The sequence below is a fragment of the Hipposideros armiger genome, unplaced genomic scaffold (genome assembly GCF_001890085.2).
Source record: "Hipposideros armiger isolate ML-2016 unplaced genomic scaffold, ASM189008v1 scaffold_25, whole genome shotgun sequence".
Lineage (NCBI taxonomy): Eukaryota > Metazoa > Chordata > Mammalia > Chiroptera > Hipposideridae > Hipposideros > Hipposideros armiger.
In genome coordinates this window covers 2,985,231-3,006,049 of record NW_017731375.1, presented here as the reverse complement: position 1 = coordinate 3,006,049, position 20,819 = coordinate 2,985,231, and the positions used below count along the sequence as shown (strand labels likewise).

The following is a 20,819-nucleotide window of genomic DNA, read 5'->3' as shown; positions in this document are numbered from 1 at the left end:
GAAGAGGGGTTCCAAGAGTACCCCAGGAAGGTTGGCACCCTGGGAGACGGCAGTGGCACTTACTGTGGAGGCCTGGTTTTGCAATTATGTGATACATGCTCACAGATAATATTGCTGCATTAGAGCCAATTACATAGGTTATGGACACACAACACGCAGATTACACCCAAGGCCGGGAAAGCACAGAGTGATAAAGCGGTGGTCTAATCGGAGGAGACAGAGGAAAATGTCAGCCTGATTAGGGTTGCCAGGGTGGCGTGGCTGCAGCTGGACGTAGCTTCTCCAGGTCAAAGATGGCTACCTTGAGGGGCACAAGGGAGAGCCCCACTTTAGCTCTCAGCAGAGAACAGTGGGGAGTGGGGGCCGGCACCAACTTGGAGCTCTCCAAGAAGATTACAGCCCCCACCACCACTGAGAGCCGCGTACTGTTTCGGAGATTCGGCCTCTTCTTTAATGCTGCCCTCTGCACAAGAGGCCTTCTGTCCCAGGGGTGGCAAGGGGACAGCCTATACACTGCTCTCCACTCTTAGGTAAGGGCTTTATTCTTTTAGCCATTTCCCTTGTTTGGTGGTTTTCCACCTTGAGCTTGCATGGAAATGCCCTGGAGGGTTCATTAAAAGACACGAGGCTAGGCCCACCCCTGAGGTTTTGATTCAGAAGGTCTGGGTGGGGCCTGAGGACATGCACGTCTGACACTTCCCAGGTGATGCCCCAGTTCTGGGGGCCACACTCAGAACCACTGCCAAGTTCATTCCTCACCCAGCTCGTGGTGGATTCTAGGACACTAGGGGTTAGTGAGCTCGCTGCTGTAAGTTACCTGCCCTATCTCTTAAACAGAGTCTTCTCCTAGGCTCTGATTCCATCACAGCACTGCAGGTTCCAGGAGCAGTGGGGCCTGCCTTCCCAGGCGGGGTGACAAGCGTGGAGTCCAGAGTTAGATGGCCGGCTTTTGAGTCCCAGCTCTAATTCTTGCCGCCTGGGCTTTCCTGCCCGTGGTTTTTGTTTTAAGTTTTGAAAGCCTCTGCCGACCTAGTTCCCTCTTCTTACAGAGCGGTTACGCGACGTGGCATGTAATTGCTGGCGAAGGCAGAAGGAGAACTGCCCAGTTCCAGAGTAGCCAGGGGTCGGCAAACACTGTCTATAAAAAGCCAGTTAGTAAATATTTTAAGCTTTCAGGCCATATGGTCTCTGTCGCAACTACTCAGCCATTGTAACATGAAAGCAGCCACAGACGGCACATAAACAAATGAGTAAAACTTTATTTACACAGACAGGCCGTGTTGCATGGGATTTGGCTTGTGGACTGTCGCTCGCTGGCCCCTGGCACATACCAGAATGTTCACCACTTCCTCCTGCATTCATCATTCCTGGGGAGCCCTCGTCTGGCCACAGCACCCCAGGATTTCGCTAAGGAACACAGGGGAGCTCAGACTTTTTCAGGGTGCTAAGGTTCGATTATTTACACGCTGTAGACACAGCAGTAAGCTCAGAAATCCCCTGGTATCCTAGAAAAAGTGTTTGACACCCCCTCTCTGTGCTCACAATTGAGAGAGAGTGCAACCCATTGGTAGGAGGAGCTTTATCCAAATAGATCATTTTAATATGGAAAATGATCTCTTTTCATTATGCTCCAAGTTGGACAACACAGAAGAGAAACTAGGCAGTATTACAGGTCGAACTCAGTCTTAATATAAATGCAGTATTTATAATGGGGAAGGGCTTAGAAGAGAGAAATGGGAGATAGGTGGGCTGTCATTTAAGTCTCGTGCAGAGAGGGGATTGCCTTGTTTCTAGCTCGCACTGAAATGCCCATTCAGTAGCTTGTGATTGTGCAAACAGGGGTGGTCAGAAAACCCTGAAGTTTCATATAGTTAAGTATAACTGTATAACTGAGCTTATAAGCATAGGCTCAGTTATGTATAAGTATAACTGAGCTTAAGCTTGAACCCTGATGAAAAATGCTGAACCAAGAGCACTTACTTGGGGAAAAACCTCCAACCTGGGTGACTTGGGTAAAGCATATTTTCTCAAAATATCTCCAGAGGAGCAGAGAGTGGTGAGGGTGAAGCGAGACCCTGGAACTGGCAAAGCTCTTCCAGGACATGGACTACAGATGAGGTTGTCGAGGTCGCCAGAGCTGAGTGTGAGCCAGCCGTCCAGTGGGGGTGGGCGTGGGTCATTGTCAGACAGAACGACTCGTTGTTCTGTTGGTTACGTCTTAAGGAAGTTTATAGAATGAGAGGCAATAGGAGGCTTGTGCAGCTATTTCTAGCTTTGGGTCCCTGAGTGGAGATGACAGAGAGAGGATCCATCCAGAGTTACAAAGCTGCCCCGGAAACAGGAGGCAGGGGGTTACTTGGGAGAAACTGATGTGAAGGAAGAACAGCAAGGCCTGCTTCCTTCTCCAGGAGAGGTTAGTCCCTTACCTCTCGTAGACTCAAATTGCTCATCTGTGAAATGGGGATAATAACGCCAACCTCAGAGTGCTACAAGCATCAAATGAGATGACTGTGAAAGTGTATCATAAACTATAAAAGACTAAACAAACAAGCCACAGTGACAATAGCTAGTGATTATTGGCCGTCGCCTATGAGTCAGGCACTGTGCCACTGGGCACGTGTGCGTCCCATGCCTTATTTCAAGTGCATGGCTGTTGGCTGGGTAATGCTCCACCATAGAGGTCCACGTCTTCATCCCAGGGACTTATGGGTATTACCTTATACGGCAAAAGGGACTTGGCAGATGTGGCTCAGTGTCCCGAGAGGGGAAGGTTATCCTGGGTTATCTGGTCAGGCCCTAAATGTCACCACAAGGGTCTTCATTAGACTAGAAGCAGGAGGTCACAGCGGGAGATGTGACAACAGAACGAAGAGGCAAGAAAGGAGCCACGAGCCAAGGAATGTGGGTGGCCTCTACAAGCTGCAAAAGGCGAGGAAGCAAGTTCTCCTCCTGATGCCTCCAGAACAAACACGGTCCCATGGACCCATTTTAGACACCTGACCTCCAGACTCTAAGGAGTACATTGGTGTTGCTGCTGCAAGCTGCTGAATTATTGGTAATCTGTTCCAGCAGCAATAGACAATGAATACAGGCATCGTCCCTGGAGCTAGACCTGTTCAGACTCAGATCCTGGTAGCACCACTTGCTTCATCCAGGAAACGGAGATGATGACAAAGTCCCCTCTTCCTAGGGTGGCAGAGGAATTAGTGAGATGGTACAAGTAGAGCCCTCTGCCCAGTGTCTGCCTGGCGTTCGATAAGCTCTCAGTTAATGTTGACAGATATTCGTATATCATTTAATCACCACTACAGCCGTGTGAGATCAGCGCTGTTTTTATCTCCGTGTTACAAAGGAAGAAACCTCATAAAATTAAGAAACCTTACGGTGGTTGCATGGGCTGGAAGTGGCAGAGGCAGAATGTAAGCCGAGGCCCGTGCTCAGTGACTCTGCTCCACCGTGTTGGGGTTAGGACAATGACACCTCTGTCAAATGCCAGAGGCTTAGGCAGGGGACACAGAAACTAGATAGGCCACAGCGCCACCTGCATGGGCAAAAGCCACCGAGACTGGAAATCAAATAGATTTGTGTTTATTAGGGACCCACACACTCTAGCTGCCATGGAGATCAGCGTCTGAGAGGTTAGCAACCTTCTGATGCACCTGGACTGGCCAGCCCCACTCAGCGAACCGTGGAAGTCTGAATGCTGTGTTTGGCCGTTTTGGTCCTAGAATAATTGCTATTACCATAAATGTTTTATAGCCCTCATTACGGCTCACATTTAAATATCAGTGTAGTAATACATTAATAAGTCATCGCTGCCGGATGACTGCCGGATGCAGTCGGAGTCGAAGCCCTGCATATAACTGCACCGTCTATTCAGCTAACGCAGGGCTGGCTGGGAACTCACCCTGATGGTGAGTGGCTGGGCAGGGTCAGAAGGAAGCCTCTTTTCTGCAAAGGCGTCTTGCTTTTTGCCTTTGAGAGATAAGGAGGATGCTGAGATTTTGGGCTGGTGGTGACTCAACAGCCCTGATGAGGTATCACCCACAGGTGGAGCCTGGACTCTGGGTTGGATAGAAAGGGAAGTGAGGGCGTCATCTCTGCCCCAGAGGCATTTCTAACTTGATGCAGAGGTGGGGACAGGGGCCCTCGCCCCTGCCAAGGCAGGACAGCCTGGTCTGATGGGAGTGACAGATTCTTCAGTCCTGTCTGATGAGATGTGCTGGATGCTTCTTGAGTGGATGGAGACAGGATGGACTAACACACACACGCACTCATAGAAAAGATAAGCTGCATAAAACAAAGTAGCTTTGTAGGTCACTGCATGCTGCACAAAGCTCTGTTTCTATTTCCGTGGGGGAGGGGGGGTGGAAGGAATGACCAGGAAGGACTAGGTTGTCTCCAGCAATGTCAGGAAAATGGCAGCCTCTGTTTCCTGAGTGCATCCTGCGTGCTAAGCCATTACCAGCCTATGAGGTGGTACCATTACCTGACTCTCCCAGCTAATAAGGAACCTGCTGGTAATAGATAATCTGCCCAAGACCACATATCTAGGGTATATAAGACTCAATTTGACCTACGTATGGACCAGGTCATGGGGCCGTAGTATGTACAAGACAGAAAATGTTAGAGAGCATTTTAAGAGGAAAATAATGCATTCACTAAGGGCCAGGGGTCCTTTAAAAAAAAGGTCTGTTTAACCAATGAAGGCTTCCAAGGACAGGCTCCTTCCTGGACTAGTGGGGGGGCCATGAGAGAGTTAGAGGAGTTGGGCTGGTGAGAGGGGTACCTGGTGTGACCATGGGAGGAGGACAGAAGAGCATCGGAGCAAGTGTTCACCATGAAGGATCGGGCCAAGGGCTGTACAAACAACTCTTGCTCTCAGGGATGCGCAGGGAGGCAGGTGCAGGGCCAGGGAGCTGAGACCTAGGCCCAGCCTGGCCATGTATGGTTGCCTCTCTGTCTGGATGGTCACGGAAGCAACTGACCGGAAAATGTCCTCCTGCTGCATAATGTTTCCATCTCTGCAAATCACGTCCTCGGCGGCCGTGCTTTCCTGGGGCTCCCATAATAGGTCCCTGAAAAAGGCTAAGCCCGGGCTGTACTTAGCTGCCTCCTGATTTCATTCTTCGGCAGCCTCATTTCACCGTGATCCATTTATAGAGCTCGCATCCCTCTTTTCACTTACAAAGATACCAGTTCGTGCTAACGTTGCACCGTAGGAGTTCTCATCCATGGTCACGGAGCTGCTCAAGAAACAGGAGACTTAATCCCTGTCCTCACAGAACTCATAGACTCACTAAAAATAAGATGTGCTTGAGGAGTCAGAAGATGCCTGGAAAATCCTTACAGGATAACCTCTCCACATGTCATCCTGTTTGAGGCAGTACGCATCCAGGGCAACACAAGGAGTTTGGAACATGACAGCACTGGGTTCAAGTCCCATCTCCAGAGCTCAGCTGTGGGCCCATGGAAAAGCCGTTTTGCCTCTCTGCACCTCATCTACAACGTGAGGATGATGCCTACCTTGTAGGGTTACGTGTTACTAAGCAAAATGTTGTAGACCTATTCTCTTCTCTCTAAAATGAGGACAGTAATAGGTAACCAGCATTGTAGGTGTGAGAATTAGAGATACTGTAATGAAGCACTCAGTAAATTGTAGGATTTCAGGAAGCGATATTACGACTCCAGGTGGGTAGGTAAGTACTGAGAGGGCTGCCGAGGGGAGGAGGAATCCACCTGACAACAAGGATCAGGGGTTCTCTAAGCGTCTGCAGGTCCACCCACTCATCTCCAGCTGCCCCACCGACTGGCCCATGGCTGCTGATGTGTGGATGTCTTGCAGTCACATCCGTCCCTCCTCCACTTCCATAAGCATCTTGGTTCCCCTCATGCTGCTCCCCTGCTGACCATCTCTGTTTTTTTCTGATCTCTGCAGCACACTCAACAACAACAACATCAGCCGCATCCTGGTCACCAGCTTCAACCACATGCCAAAGATTCGGACCCTGTGAGTAAAGCTCCCTGCCCCTCCCCCACCCCCCACTGTAGGCAGCCCAACGTGCACCCCTCCAAGCTGCCTGTAAAACCTGTGGTGCTGTGACGTGCCCAATGGTTCCTCTATTCAAATGCTGCCTCCTCCTGCTATTAACTTGGGGGAGGGTGCTGGTGAGCGAGTGCAGGTGGGGGGAAGGGTCACGGTGCCACCCGTGGTTCCCGTCCCCCATCCTGCAGCAGACAGGCTCATTGCTCTTCATCCTGGGACTGTGGGGATCGTCTTTGTCTTTTACATCTTGGTGGGAAAGTCAATTCATGTTATGCTGTCACTGAACACCGAGAACCAGGCCGTAATGACTCACCGTTGCCTTAGCCAATGTCACGCACCTCTGGCAGTCCTATCATTACTGGCAGTGGTAACAGTGGTTGTTCCCCCTGGGAACGGTGGAGTAGAGGGAGTCCGAGCTGCTCCTTGTCCCCATCCTCCCAGCCCCCGCTCACCACACCCCCCCATGCTCTCCTGCTCCCTGGAGGATATTCTGATACTGGAATGCAGTGACTAGGCTCTTGATCTTTAATGTTTGGGTGGGCTCAAGCCTTCCAGGGTGTGTGCTCAGGTCGCAGACCTCCCCATCACATCCCATGCCGAGAGCAGCTCCAGTGCCCTTATTACCTGGGAGCTCCCCGCGACTCTCAGCCGGAAACCCTGTGTAAATTTCTCTGCACGTGGACTCCACTGGCCTTCGCAGAGAGGCTCTTACTCCCGCTCTCGCTGTGCTGGTGGAGCCTCGTGGTGTTTGCATCACAGTTGTAGGGGAGCGCCAGCCCCAAGAACTTTCAGCCAAATACATTAGGGGCCAAGATGGAGGGCTGGATTCCTGCCATGCCCTGCACTGGCTCTGGGACCTCTGTCTCCTGCTCTAGAAACAGTGGTGTTGGTGAGGAGCGGATGAGCTAGACGCCTAACGTGCCTGGCGTGGAGTCGGCAGTGCATGATATTGTTTTTCTATCGTCATCATCATCGTCATCAATCATCATCATCACACTGTTTAGCCAGAAAGTACCAGGCAACCAGCTTAGCAGTGGCTCCTAAGGAACGTGGAATCTACAGAGATTTGAAACCCCTTAGAACAGTGGTTCCCAAAGTGGGGTCCCTAGACCAGTAGTGTCAACATCCCCTGGAACTTATTAGAAAAGCAAAAGTTCAGTCCCTACCCCAGACCCATGGAATCAGAATCTCGGGGGGTAGGTCCAGCCACCTGTTTTCAGAAAGCCCTTCAGGAGGCTTTGATGCTCTGGAAGTCTGAGAACCCCTGCATTAGTGAGAAAGCAACCTTATCTGAGTGAGAATGAAGCAGTTCATAAGGAAGCAACACAAAGCACCCTAAGAAGGGCACAGATTGGGAGTCCGGCAAACCTGAGTTTAAATGCAAGGCTGACCACGTCCTCTGGGCAAGTTTCTCCCCATTGCTGCCCTTCCGGGACAGCTAGTTAATAAGTTCATCAGAATAAAATGTGCTGAGGTGTAAAGTCATGGTGTGCACTCAACAAATACTAGTTATTATGAAGAAGAACGATCCAAACCCAGCTTCCGTCATGACCACCCCCCAACCCCCCAGTTCTCCTTTGGACCCCTCATAGGATAACATAATTCCACCAAGGAAATCCATCCTTTTCTCTCCTTTTCAAATGGAATGGGGCCATAATGGATTTTTAAGGAGAAACCATTGGGTCTTCAAAGACCTCTTCAGAGTCCCCAGCAAACCACTGATGAGCTGGAGAAGAGAGTGGCCCAGGGGTCCTGGCCTCGGGGTGCTGGGCCTGTGTCCATGAGTGGGTTGAGTAGAAGAAATAGGGCTCTTGCCAGCAAAAATGGCTCAGCTCCAGCGGCTGCTCCTCTGTGATCCCTGCTTGCCTTCTTGGTTCCAGATAGGAGCAGCAATACCAGAAGCTGGGCTGGGCCCTCAGAACGGGGGAGATGGCCAGGTCTGGGTCTTGGGGGCTTGGTTTGGGTGTATGGGGTGGGGGAAGAGGGTGGGAGAGGGTGCTCCCCTTGTTTCTGTTGGCATTCTTCCCTGTGGTCCTGGCCTCTCATCTGATGAGCTCAAATCAATGAATCAATCTCGTCTGTTCTCTTTGCTCCATGCCTGGTGCCATTTTCTCTTTAGTTTAATTTCAGAGATGGCTCTGTATAGAACTCCCCAGAGACTTGAGCTGACTAATCCCCCTTCACTGTAATTAAAGTGGGGGAGGGGAGGGGCGCTGGCGCTGGAGAAGAGGGGACGAGGAGAGAGGAAGTCATAAATGGGATTTCTAAAGGAAAGCTTTTATATTGAATTCAGAAAGCCACATTTTATAGAAAATGAACACTGACCCTCTCTAAAAGGATTTGCTGGAAATTTAATTTAGTGTCTGTGGCTAAAAGGCACCTTTTACAAATTGGCATTTGTATTCATTCACCTTATCTTCTGTGAAGGTGGGTTAGCCAACGTGGAATATGGTGTATCCGTCAGCAGGAGACTATAGGACACCAGGCAGGAACCTCCTTTCCGCCTTGATGCTTCAGTATTTAGATCGGAGATGAGAGCCTTGTATAGGCAGGACCATGGGGCTGGGAAGTGACTGCCGTCTGGAGCTCATCGCCTCATAATAATAACAGCAAACTTTGCTTTAGTGATTTACAATGAACCGGGCTGTGTGCTGAGCACGTCTCATGAATCGTTTCAATACCTAGGAAGGGAGGGACCACTAATATCACCGCTAATATCACATTACAGGTGATCGTACTGAGGCCCAGGGTTCCATCCCCACCCAGAATCAAAGTCGCAAAGCACAGGGCCAATGTCAGGTTTGAGCAGTGTGACGTCAGAGCCTGAGCACATCCTGTACAGCAGAAACAGAAGCAAGAGCATGTTTCAGATGAGCCTAGGCAAGGGAGACAGGAGCTTCCACACAGACAGAGGGCCACCAGAGGCCACCCTCCCCCGTGTCACTGCCAGCCCAACTCACCAAAATTATCGGAAGTAAAATAATTTTCCTTCTCACTCAGGAGGACCAGAAATACACCCGGTGGTTTCCAGGTTCACGTTTCATGATGAACATGATTATTTTTCTTCTAATATTAGTATTTGGGATGATATGACTCCATTTGATCTCCTAGGCATGATATGAAAGGCGGCTTGAAAGAGCCTGCCCCCACGGGCTCCGGCACCCCCTCTCCCAGCATTTCTGGTGGGTAAAGTTCCGAGGGGTGGGGACGGAGCCCATCAACTGCCCAGGTTTCTGACAAGAGCCTTCACATGGCTCCTAGGTTATTTTTGGTCACCTCTTTTCCATGGTCCCACTTGAAAGAAGAGACATTCTTACAGAGACAGACAAAGGAACAGGGACCATCTAGAGATGGGGAGGCAGAGAGGCTGCGGGCCGGGGCTGAGGGAGAACCGACCTAATATCATCTTCCAAAAGGGGAGCCTCTGACATTTTGATTATCTCAGAAATTAATCCTCTCAGTAAGGACCTGACTCACCTAAACCTCATTCCATTGGTCCCTAACCCTCCATTGGAACTGACGGGAATTTGTTCTCATTGATCTGCCTCGTGGGTCCACGCCCGTCGCTTCAGTGTGACTCCCTGTGCCCTCAGCTTTCCTTCCTCGCGGCCGCAGAGGTCCTGCGGTCCTGATTCCGCTCCTGATGAGAGCCCAGCTCTCATGAAAAGGCTCGATTCTCCTGGCACATGAAAGCGCTCAGGCCCCTCAGCCTGTGCGTGCCACCAGGCTGCCTCTGCCCCACCTTGTCGCCAGGACTGACGCACTGGTCTGTCCCAGGCAGCCTTTATACCCCAGGGTGTATGTCTGCCCATGGAGCCCCCCTCTCTCTCTCTCTCAGGACAGCTCACGAATGGGTCAGGAGACAGATCACTTTCACTCATGCTGCAATTCCCCAGGAAGGCCCAACGTGGAAAAGGGACTCCCTTCTCTCCTCATGCTCTTTAGGAAAGAGGAACCAGCTGCAAATTCACCCCCAGACCCCCTCTTAGAACTGGGGTGCTTCCCCAGCTTAGGATTTTGCCCCCCTAAGCCCTTCCCAACTGCCGCGCCTCTTTCTACAGTGCCTTCAGCAGCACTGGGGGTCTGAGCTTTGAAACTCAATAGGGAGAATTGATTGGGGCCCGTGACAGGCACTGCATCTTGGGCCTAGGAGCCTACTAAAATGGGTTGGACCTTAAATGTTGGCTCTGGAATACAAAAAGAAAATTACAATATCAAAATTAATCCTTTTAAAACAAAATCATAAAGCTCTTTTCAGCAGGAAACCAAAATGACGTTCTATGTGGGAATCGGGTTTATTTAGTCCATCTGATATGATGGGATCTGGGGCCCCCTGAGGCTGCCAGGGCACCCACTGGCTCTGGCATACCCAGGGTTTTCACCCACGCAAGGATAGTGAGGCTGCACCAGCACGCAGCCCAAGTTAGCTGCACTTGGCCGATGTTTAGCGATGTTGACCTTACGCTAAGTGGGGTGCGGTCAAGAGCCCTTCAGCTCAACCTTACGCTAAGTGGGGTGTGGTCAAGAGCCCTTCAGCTCTCTCCTTGTCAGACATGGCGGCAGCCCAAGTCCCTGCTTTCGGCTGCCACTCAGTATTAACCGGCTTGACACAGAGTGCTTGAAAGTCCCCAGATACTGCTCGCTGATTACCATGTCCAGGGTTGGGCCTTTGAAATTTGCATCAGAAAGCCATGGATATGATACGCTGATGTGACTAAAACTGGCCGACCGTCACTTCTAACAACATAGGGTTCTTGGGAACGTGGAAGTTGGAAGCCCTGGTAGAGACACCTTGGGGAAACACCTTTAGAAGCCCCTGGATATTCTTAGTTGGTCCCCCAGTTAGTGGAAAGGAAATTCAAGTCTTGTTACCAGACAGGCTCGCCCTCAGAAGTGGAACCTGCAGATTGCACTGGGAATCTTGCTCAGTCACGGGCAAGAAATTGATCTGGAGTCAGCTACTAGAGGGAGAAAGCCAGAGAGTCCTGGAACTGGTTAGGAAGTCTTTCGAGAGGCACCTGAACCGGTCAGAATAGCAGAGAAACCAGGTAGAATTGAACTTGGGAGATAAAGGGTATTATGGGGAGACTGCTGTGGATTACAGGAGTCTGGTGTGGACACTTATTTAAATAGGTGCATCCTTCTCCCCATGCCCTGCTCACCCTGGCTGGTGCTCTCAGTGGCACTGGTTTTGGGCTCACCAGCATTGCATGCAGGGGATTCATTAAAGGCACACTTAGGGCAAGAATTAAAGGGTAAACGCAGCCACAGATCTCAGCCCCAATGCCACCATAAACTGGGGCATTGAGATGGAGACGCTGTTTCAAGTCACCTGTAACTCATGCGAGCTAAAGAACTGAAATTCGTACATGAGCCACCCCTGTGGAAGTTGGACTTGAATCAGGACTGTCACTGTAACAATGTCACTCTCCCCCTCCTGAGTGGGAAAGAAAAGGGTGGGATTACTATTAAGAACTGGGGAATTGCCCAAACCCTGGAGGCATCCCTTGGGTGTGGCCTGCCTGTGAAGATAACTGTCGTTTGTGGCTTGGCAATAAAAGGGCTGAGACTCCTGTGGCAATTCAGTAGTGCAGAGGGCAAAGCTCCCCGGGACTCCTGAGGATTACCACGCTGGTAAGAGGGGCACAGAGGTTTGACCCACTCTATCCAGCCAGTGGCAGCCTCCCCTCTTCATGCTGTGACAGCGTCTCCCCTGTGTCCCTTCCTTTCCCAGGCGCCTCCACTCCAACCACTTGTACTGCGACTGCCACCTGGCCTGGCTCTCCGATTGGCTGCGACAGCGGCGGACGATTGGCCAGTTCACACTGTGCATGGCTCCTGTGCACCTGAGGGGCTTCAACGTGGCAGATGTGCAGAAGAAGGAGTATGTGTGCCCAGGTGAGGCCGCCCTGCCGCCCCGCCCTCCCGCACTGTGACGCACCCACCCCTGAGCTCTCCCTGACGTCACCCTGACCTGGAACACACACCTTGGCCCAGAGCTTGGTGTGGAACCCGCCAGGTAACCCCAGGGCTTAGGGAACTCTGGAGTCTCTCAAGGGGTTCCAGGCAAGCAGCTCTTGTCACCTGTTAAATGAAAGGCTCAAAGAATTCAGGAATCGCTTTCTGTTCAGCCTCATAGTCCATTCATGCCAAGAAACCTAACATTTGTTAGGAACTTTAGCATTTGCCACACATGTTTCTATCATCCCGTTGCTCAGAGAAATTGGGAGACAGGATCATGGAGGCTGTGTGGTCAGCCTCCCTGGCTGGAAATCCCAGCTCTGCCCCTTACCAGTGTGTGACTCTGGCAAGTCTCCACATGTCTGCAAAATGGAAATAATACTAGTACATAACTCAACGGATGGGTGGGAGGATTAAATGAAATAATGCATAGAAAGCCCTTAGCATAATCCACAGCACTTGGTAAGAGCTAATGAGTGGAGCTGAATTATTATAGTTTAGTGGGCCCACAAAATGTGCTGAGCAAACAGAGGTGTTTCATCTGTGGGCGATCAAAATGTAATAGAAGCACAGAAACCTGTGGAGCACAGAAAACAGAAGTGTGCACAGACGAGCTGAGGCAGCTCAGACCCCCAGGGGTGGGAGGTGGCTAAGAGACTGGCCCCAGCCCAGAGCAGTGGGGCAGCTTTTACCCAGGGCCCTAAGTGCGCAGCCTGGCTCGCTTCTCACTAACCATTGACGTTCGCCAGTCCCACCGACTCTCCCTTTTCGGGTGGCAAAGAAGTAGAGCTAATCCCTTGATGTCCTCAAAAAAGAAAAAACTAGGAAATATTTGGTTGAGGGCTTTCTCTAAGAGGCTGCCCTGACATCCAGGAACCCAGTCCTGGGATCGGAGCCCAGCGGCCTGTACAGGCTGGTCTCGGGGAGTCAGTGCAGGAAGGGAGCTTAGCATGGGTGGGGGCTGCAGCCCCCACCTTTCTTAACTATCGCAGCTTTCGGTGCTGAAGGTTTATTGAGCAGCAGTTGCTGCGGGGCCCGATATGACCAGGAGTACAGATTGGCCCCCTTCTCTCGGGCTGCATTTGCAGTTTGTAAGATTTTTCCTTGAATTCAACTTCATCTCGCTCTTTGCTGCTTGCTCCTGTCATGTTACTACTTCATCAAGTTCTTTATTATCCACCGACATCCTAACATGTCTCAGAGCAGTACCTCAATAATTTCCTATAGACGCCCACTTAGAAATCACTTCCCATCAAACACGGATAATAAAACCGTTTATCACACAGGCACCAAACTCAAACACAGTGACTGTAATTACAGTCATTATTAGGCAAAGGGTACAATACCGGCATAAGTGCCAGTGAAAGAAATAATTATAGAGTGCAGGAGTCAACCAAGAGCTAATGAGAAAAACTAATTAGAGAGAATGTTAAAACACATCGTTGTAGGTGGGTACCAAGCTTCATGCGACGCACGGACACCACTTCGTCACAAACGCGCCCCCCATCGAAGGAGTCGTGAGTCATTGCTTACCCAACCGCAGTCGGGATCCAAACCCCAGGGTGGGGAAGGCCAGCCGACCCTCATGGGTCCTGGAGGTGCTAGCGGGCCCCCCCTTGCCCCCCCCCCGCCGTGTCCCTCGTCTGGAGCGGCTAGATCTCACAGGCGGGTTCGTTGTCACATAGGAGCGTCCTCATCACCTCCCCTGTTTATGGCAGTGAAGCCCATTGCTTGAGGGGGACCCTGCAGCTTCCTAATACGAGGCCAGGTGTCTTTTGAGGACATTAGCATTTAGTCCGCAGGCTCCGGGCATGGCCATGCTACTGACCCCCACCCCCTCAGCACAGTATGAATTCAGGGGCGCGCCACAGTGGGACCACTGTCCGGTGAGGAATTCTGTAGGTGCTTCCCCAGGTCTCGGGTTAAAATGGAATACTGTGCAGGGCTCCTTTCTGAAAAGGTCCCAGGCAGATAGGACGGTCTGGGGGAACTGGTGCATTGAACATCCGTGATGAACGAACCACCGCCATGATTAGTGGGGTCCAGGAGGACCCCCTTCTCCAAAAAGTGCTGCCTCTTTAATAATTGCTAAGGGTAGTTGGTGAGACTGTGATAAAAGGATGCCAGAGAAAGCAGCGTGGAGCAAGACTCAGGCCTGTGTGCACAGGGGGAGGCCAAAGAGAAGGGTTATTTCCATGCACTGACCACCCCCACACACACACACCACTGGGGGTGCAGGCCCCACCCCATAGCAGAGTCCAGCAAGACGTCTGAAAGAGGTGGTTTTGGCCAGACCTGATTGCGGCTGTTTTAGCTGCAGAACCACCCGTGCTTCCTCCTTGCTCAAGCTACTCCCCCAGTAACTTGCAATAAGAAGACTTTAGTGAAGAAAGGGCCGGCCGGGGGAGTGGGGGTGCGGGGATGGTGGAAGGGGGCAAGAACATCTCTTTAAAAATCGAGGTTATCTGCTCAGGAGAAGGAAAGGCGTGGGCACCAATTAAGCCATCCCCGCGTGCAGCTCTATCACCAGTGGCCCCTGTCAAGGCAGCATCAGAAAACCTCCCTGGGCCCTTAGACGGTATCAAAAAATTCGCCCAACACGCGACTGCAGAGACAGGAAAGAGCTTTATCTCTCTCAGGCGGTGAGGGCCTCGCCCGCCGCAGTCCCCGATAGCTCCCTTTGAATTAAATCTGGCGTCTGGAGCCCGGCCTCCTCTTCCCAGAAGCCCGGTGTGGGCTTCTTATCACTCCAGCTAACCCAGAAATTGGCTAGCAGCACAGCACGCCTTGACAAAATTCATCTCCTCTGGCAACTGCACCCTTCCAATTGAAGGCATTTATTTTTTTTCCTCTGGTGAGACAATTAGTAATTTTTCACAAGGGTGAGACACTCTGTCTTTGTTTTATTTATTATTAACGTTTTTCTATGATATACGACCGAACTGCTTGGTTTCCTTCAGCCAATGCCGAAGCGACGCCTCTTAGCTTTTCTTGATTCACGAGGAGGGCAGGGCTCCAGGCCGAGAAGAGCCCCGATGCTTCTTGCTGCCTGAACCCGACCGGGACTTGCTCAGAGTGCCCATGACGGCCCAGAGAAAGGCTCCGCTTTGGCCATTAGTCGGCTCATGTTATGTGCGTTGCAAAGTTTTGTTTGGTTGGTTTTTTCCCTCCTTACCTAAAGGGCTTTGAGAGTTTAAACTCTAGGATTTGCCTTCCATCTGTCCACTTTCTAAGACTGTAATCTGAGAACGTTTTTACCAGTCCCCGTTTGTAATTCAAGGGGATTCGTTAAACGTTGGACCTCCTGAGTCAGTGGTCTCTTTCCTTTGAACATCTTTGAACCCATTGGGTTGTCCTTTGAATTTGAGATACCTTGTCATGAAGATTAGTCATGTCTTCTAGTAATAAGGGGCCACGTCTTACATTTTTTCAGGTAGCCCAATACCTAGAACAGTGTTTGGTCCCAATAGCCTCTCAATGAACATAGTCTCATTTATTATTGAAAATGAAATAGGTATATCTCCCTGGAAACAAGAAACTCCCCCCCTCCTCCCCTTCCCTTCTTTTCTTTTTTTTTTTTTAATTTGGGACCAGCTACTAAGTATAAAGATAATTAAGGTAAGCCCGACTAGCCGCCCATCTCCTTAGGAGGTTTTAATTAAAACACCATAATTGGACATTGCAAGAATGAGATTATTAGGTTTATAGCCATTCCCAAAATTATCATGCCTCTGGTATTTAAATCACGTTCATTTATATTCTCATCATAATTGCTTGAGTCCCATTGTCATCGCAGTCTGTTGTTGGCTTTTGAAAGGCCAGAGGCCAACAGGGATGCTTAATTTGAATCCTGGAATTAATTTATTTCCACATGCGCACAAGGCCATTGGATTTTTTGACTCTGTACATTTTACTCGGTGATATTTTCTTTAAAAACCGAAAGAAATAAATGCCGCTCTAACACAAGAATGTCTGACCATTCCAGTGTAGCTCACACAATCCGTGTCACCACCCGAGCCACCTCTTTCTATTTTCTGAGATTCCGAGGCTCTGATGGTCTTCAATTTCATGGCAATAAAGAGAGGCATTTGGGGTGTCTTTTTGGCAGAGGAGATGGTAAGAAGGGCACTGGACTGAAATGTGGAGCTTTGTTCTTCACTAACTCCATGATCTTGGGCAGTTAGCTTAACCTTCCTATCCTTTCATTTCCTCACCGGTATGATGGGAATAATAGTGATGGAACCTACGCCATGGGTTTTATGAGGACCACATAAGATCATGTATGCAAAGCTTACTACAGTATCTTGCACGGAGGAAACACGCCATAAACGTTAGTTGCTTTTACGAGAATGATGGTTATTCTTAGTTTGGCCATTACTGTGGCCTTGGGCTCCTCTCTCGGGGCCCCTGTTTCCTTACCATCCCCATGACCCTTTGTAGGTCTGAAGTTCGGTGAGCTTTGCCCCTTTCGTCTGGGCGGATGAGTTAGGGCCTTGTGCTTTCAGCGTGACCATCATCCCCGTTTTCCAATTAGAACAAAGATGAGGTGGCAGCTGGGCTAGAGCCATCTCCCTGGTCACCACTCCAGCCTTGTCTCTCAGAACCAGAGGAGGGTTGTGCAGTCCGCAGATAGGATAGTTAGTTCCCTGTCTGTGCCCCCTGGGTGAGGCCAGGCTGGGAAGGCATCCCTGCCCTCTCGCTCATTGAGTGCCCCTCTTCCTGACGGGTAGGGGCGCCCCGGTGATCAGTGAAGAGCAGAGAAGGGCCAGTGCCGCCATGCCCCCAAGCTCTGCCCTGCCCTGTATCAAGACATCAGGTCCCAATCTGAGGAATCACAGGAGACTTCAGGAGGCTGGGCATCTCCGTTTCCTCCTTGTTGGGCACGGAGGTAGCTCTGGCTCCAGATTGGCACTCCAGAGTGGAGGCGTGACTGAGAAAAGGAGACAGGCCCCGGATGGGTGACGGGTACTGGGCTCACACCCTCACCTCCCAGTTCAGCTTGAGAGCATCCTCCTGCCTCCAGGAGCAGGGAGCCTGGGCACTTACTTAAAAAGGGAGGAATGAAAAGCAAATCCGCATGCGCCCCAAGTTTATAGTAGAACACTGTAGAAAGTAGATTACAGGAGCTTCTGCGTGCTAGTCCATCACTACCTTCTGATACGAGGGAGAGGAGGCAGTGGCACCAGCACACAGGCACGCACCAGGACAATGAGGACTCATGGGCACCGTGAGAACATGTTATGCAACAGGGAGACACATGTGCGTGCGGGCAGGGACATCCTCAGAGAGTCCCTTCCGTCAAAGCTTTGTAGCGACTCTTCCTATCCTGATCTAGAAACTTTGTTCCCATTCCTCTCTGCATCCCAGCTTGTCGTCATAGAATTTACTGAGTAGAAAGGTAGGTGTTTCCTCCCTTTGTCCCCTTGGAAATCCACTGTCCCCTGCACCACCCCCATCACCCTCAACATGTGTGGACAGCAAGGACTGGGAGGGATGGATTTGCTGGCAGAGTGTAGTGGAGCGTGTAGGACACTCTGACCTGGGCAGGTGAGCTAGGCTCACAGGCAGCCCCAGGGAGCTGGGCGGATGGCTTTGGCCGGCACTGAGAGCGATGGTAGAACGCCTCCAACTTCGGCATGAGAGCCCCGCCTACCCATGGCCACCCCATCCCCCGCTCTATGGCTGCTTCTATGACCAGAGCCCAGGGGCCTCACCTCAGGGCCCTTCTAGAAGGACAGCTCACCTCCATAGCTTGGTGACATTCAACTCGCATGTCTGCCAGGCTTCTAGGCCCATTTCATTCATGAAGTCATCCTTTCGCTCACCCAAGGTGTGTTTACTAAGTCAGTGTTTTGTGTTGGGCCCTGTTTTAGGCACATGGGATAGGACAGGAAGTAAAACAAAAATAGGTCGCTGCTCTTATAGAATTTACATTCTAGACTCAGTCTGTCCAGACACAGAAAGCAAAGGGGAGGGACTTCTGCCGTCAGTCAGAGGCCCAAAGGGAAATGGGCTTGGTCCATCAAGCACTGATCAGAGGGGAATGTTTCCAGGGAAAACGAACCCATCTTTCAGCACCATCTTCTACCTGAAATTTTGTTTCAACGAGAGAGCAATGGCCTCACCATGTGTGAGGGCCCGGCTGGGGCGCTGCCAGCCCGGCGTGCACAGAGGCTGTAATTACCACTCTGTGTAATTAAAGGTGTTGCTAGTGGCCTGGTTAAGGAATCGTTTTCAAAGGCTCTTTTGCCTTAACAGCATCCCTCGAAATGTAGCGCACACTGCCTGCAGAATCACAGCTTCCCTGGGAAACACCCAGCTCCTTCCCAGAGGGACTCAAGGCTGTGACCTGGGTCTGGTTTAAACAGCACTAACGTCAGCATAGCAGTCCGAAGGAGCACTTTTGAAAAGACCCCATTTCAGAACCTCCTATTGCCCATATGAGCCCTTGAATATAATGTCTTACTTTCCCGCTTTCTTCAGAAACACCCCAACCAAGTAACACATTGGCAGATCAAAAGAGGGACAGCCATCCCTCCTCAATGGATTAAAATGCAGGAGCTCTGACTCCAGCCCTCCCAGGAGCCCGACCTTTTCCAAACAGGAAGGTACTGGACTGTGGCGATTTCCCCTGACTTTGTCTGGCGCACTTACCCCTTGATGTGGAGGGTCAAGCCTAGCAGTTTTGTTTGGGGGAGCGCCATGTGAACTTCAGAGCCCCCGTGTCTGAAGCCGTACTGCTCCCAGCCTCCCTGGGATGTGATGAAGGGATGGGAGGCCTTCCCACTGCAGGTCCTCCTAGCCACCTGCACAGAGAGGTGGAACTGAGGGGGAAGGGTGCTGGTTGGTGTCTCACCCCTTCTGCTTCCGTTCTGAAGAACAGGAATAGTCAGTCTTTAGACCCTGACAGGACTTCAGAAATCTGCAATCCAAACTCCTTACTCACTGAGATGGTAGCAAAAACGCTCAGAGCAGGTACCACGACTTGCCCAAGGTCTTGCAGACAATTGGTAATAAAAACAACATTGATAAGAATAATAACAGCAGCAGGCATTCCTGAGCTCTGACTCTGGGCCAAGCATTCTTCTGAATACCTTACATGCATTAACTTCCTTTGCCTTCACAACAAAACCATGCTTTGAAATAAGCATTGTTATTTCCTCCCCATTTTACAGATGGGGAAAACTGAGACACAAGGACCTAAGGATGAAATGCTAGAACTAGGGTTCAAATTGAGGTAGAGGGACTCCAGAACCCACGCTCTCGGCTGCGACCCTCTCTCCTTCCTGATCTGAGGCTCTCTAGCTGGCTTTCTGGGCTGCCATTTTCCCAGTTTGGAACAAAGCCAGTTATCACCTCTCCCTCTAAGAACATGAATGTTCCATTTGGGGATTTTAGTGTCAGTCATTATCTCTCTGGCATTTTCCATGGTCTCCATTGGATCCACTAGTGTGACACTGGAGAGTTTGAAGTCCTTGTGCCCTAGACAAGAATATTTTCTCAAATGTCCAACTAAGAGGATCTTTAAAAAAAAAATGTGTGTGTGTGTGTGTGTGTGTGTGTGTGTGTGTGTGTGTGTGTGTGTAGGTGAGACCAAGAGAAATAAGAATCTGTGGTCACTGGGTTGGCACTTTCTGGCAAAGTAAACCTCCCAAATTAAGCCATAGGTGCAGTCTGAATCCCTACAGAAGGATCCCCCCCCCCCAGGCACAGGGACTACCGAGCGTGGCAGCAGGGTCTCCACTGTAAGGCTCACTCAGTGTCCACACAGGGACTTGCCCCAGGCCCAGTCAGCCTCCTGATTCAACTTCTGTGGCTGGACTCGCTCTGGTTCCCAGACTCAGCTTGTCCAGTGATCAAAGGCCAAACCCAAATCACTTTTCCCTGCAGACATTTCCTGTTTCATGTGTAATCTCCATCGAGAGCTCCCAGCCAGAAGTCCCATATCCGAGCAGTGAGGCAGTCTGCAGAGGTAGGCTGGGTTTGGTCTCCCGCAGCCCTTTGCTCTGGGAAAAGGGATGTGGGAAGACCCTGAAATTACCCCTGCTGCCTGGGTCCAGCAGAAACGGGATAAGGGCCTGGAAGGGCCACTGGGTTGAGTCTACCTTTTGGACCACAATGTCCACACTTGAAAAGCTAACCACAGGTCTGAGATTCTTACCTCACTTTGAAGAAGTAGTCATAGCACGAAAACTTATATAATGTCTCCAAAACATTTGAATTCACTTCTTGTATGAGAGATTTGGTGTGGCCACACAGAGAGTGATTAAGATTCTTGTAACTCTTCAGATCTTGAGTTCGCTAGCTGATGTGTATGCTTGTCTACGTTTGCCTTTCTAAGTAATCTCTTTGGAGCCCATTCCCTTGGGTTTTTACCACTTTGCTTTAAATTCATACTTGTTCTCATCTCAGACAAAATTAAGAACCGACTCACAAATATGTAGTAACTTATTTACCTTTTTTCTAATAAGGTAAGTTTCGTTTGCATGTTCTCTGGACATAACAGCTGTTAAAATGTCTTGGATGTCACTGCTGATGACTGTGTTGAAATTTGGACATCAATGCTCCAAATGGGGAAATTCTGCCACCTTTTTTCCTCCCACCTGGTTTTCTTTTTTTTTTTTTTAAGATTTTATTGGGGAAGGGGAACAGCCAAGTTGTTGTCCTTCAATCTTTAGTTGTGGAGGGCGAAGCTAGCTTAGCTCCAAGTCCAGTTGCCATCCGGCCACCCGTCGGCAGCTCTCGGCCACTCAGCTCAAGGTACCATGTTCAGTCTTAGTTGCTGGTGGGTATAGCCCACCATCCCATGCGG

The 20,819-nt window shown here is 50.5% G+C and overlaps 1 protein-coding gene across 1 annotated transcript in view; it reads left to right on the top strand.

Annotated features, from left to right (window-relative positions):
* SLIT3 (slit guidance ligand 3) overlaps positions 1-20,819 on the top strand; it is a 590,035-nt gene that overhangs the window by 432,137 nt on the left and 137,079 nt on the right. The window contains exons 7-8 of the mRNA XM_019635932.1: positions 5,939-6,010; positions 11,781-11,944. Coding sequence (XP_019491477.1) covers positions 5,939-6,010; positions 11,781-11,944 — 236 coding nt within the window. The remainder of the gene's footprint in view (positions 1-5,938; positions 6,011-11,780; positions 11,945-20,819) is intronic.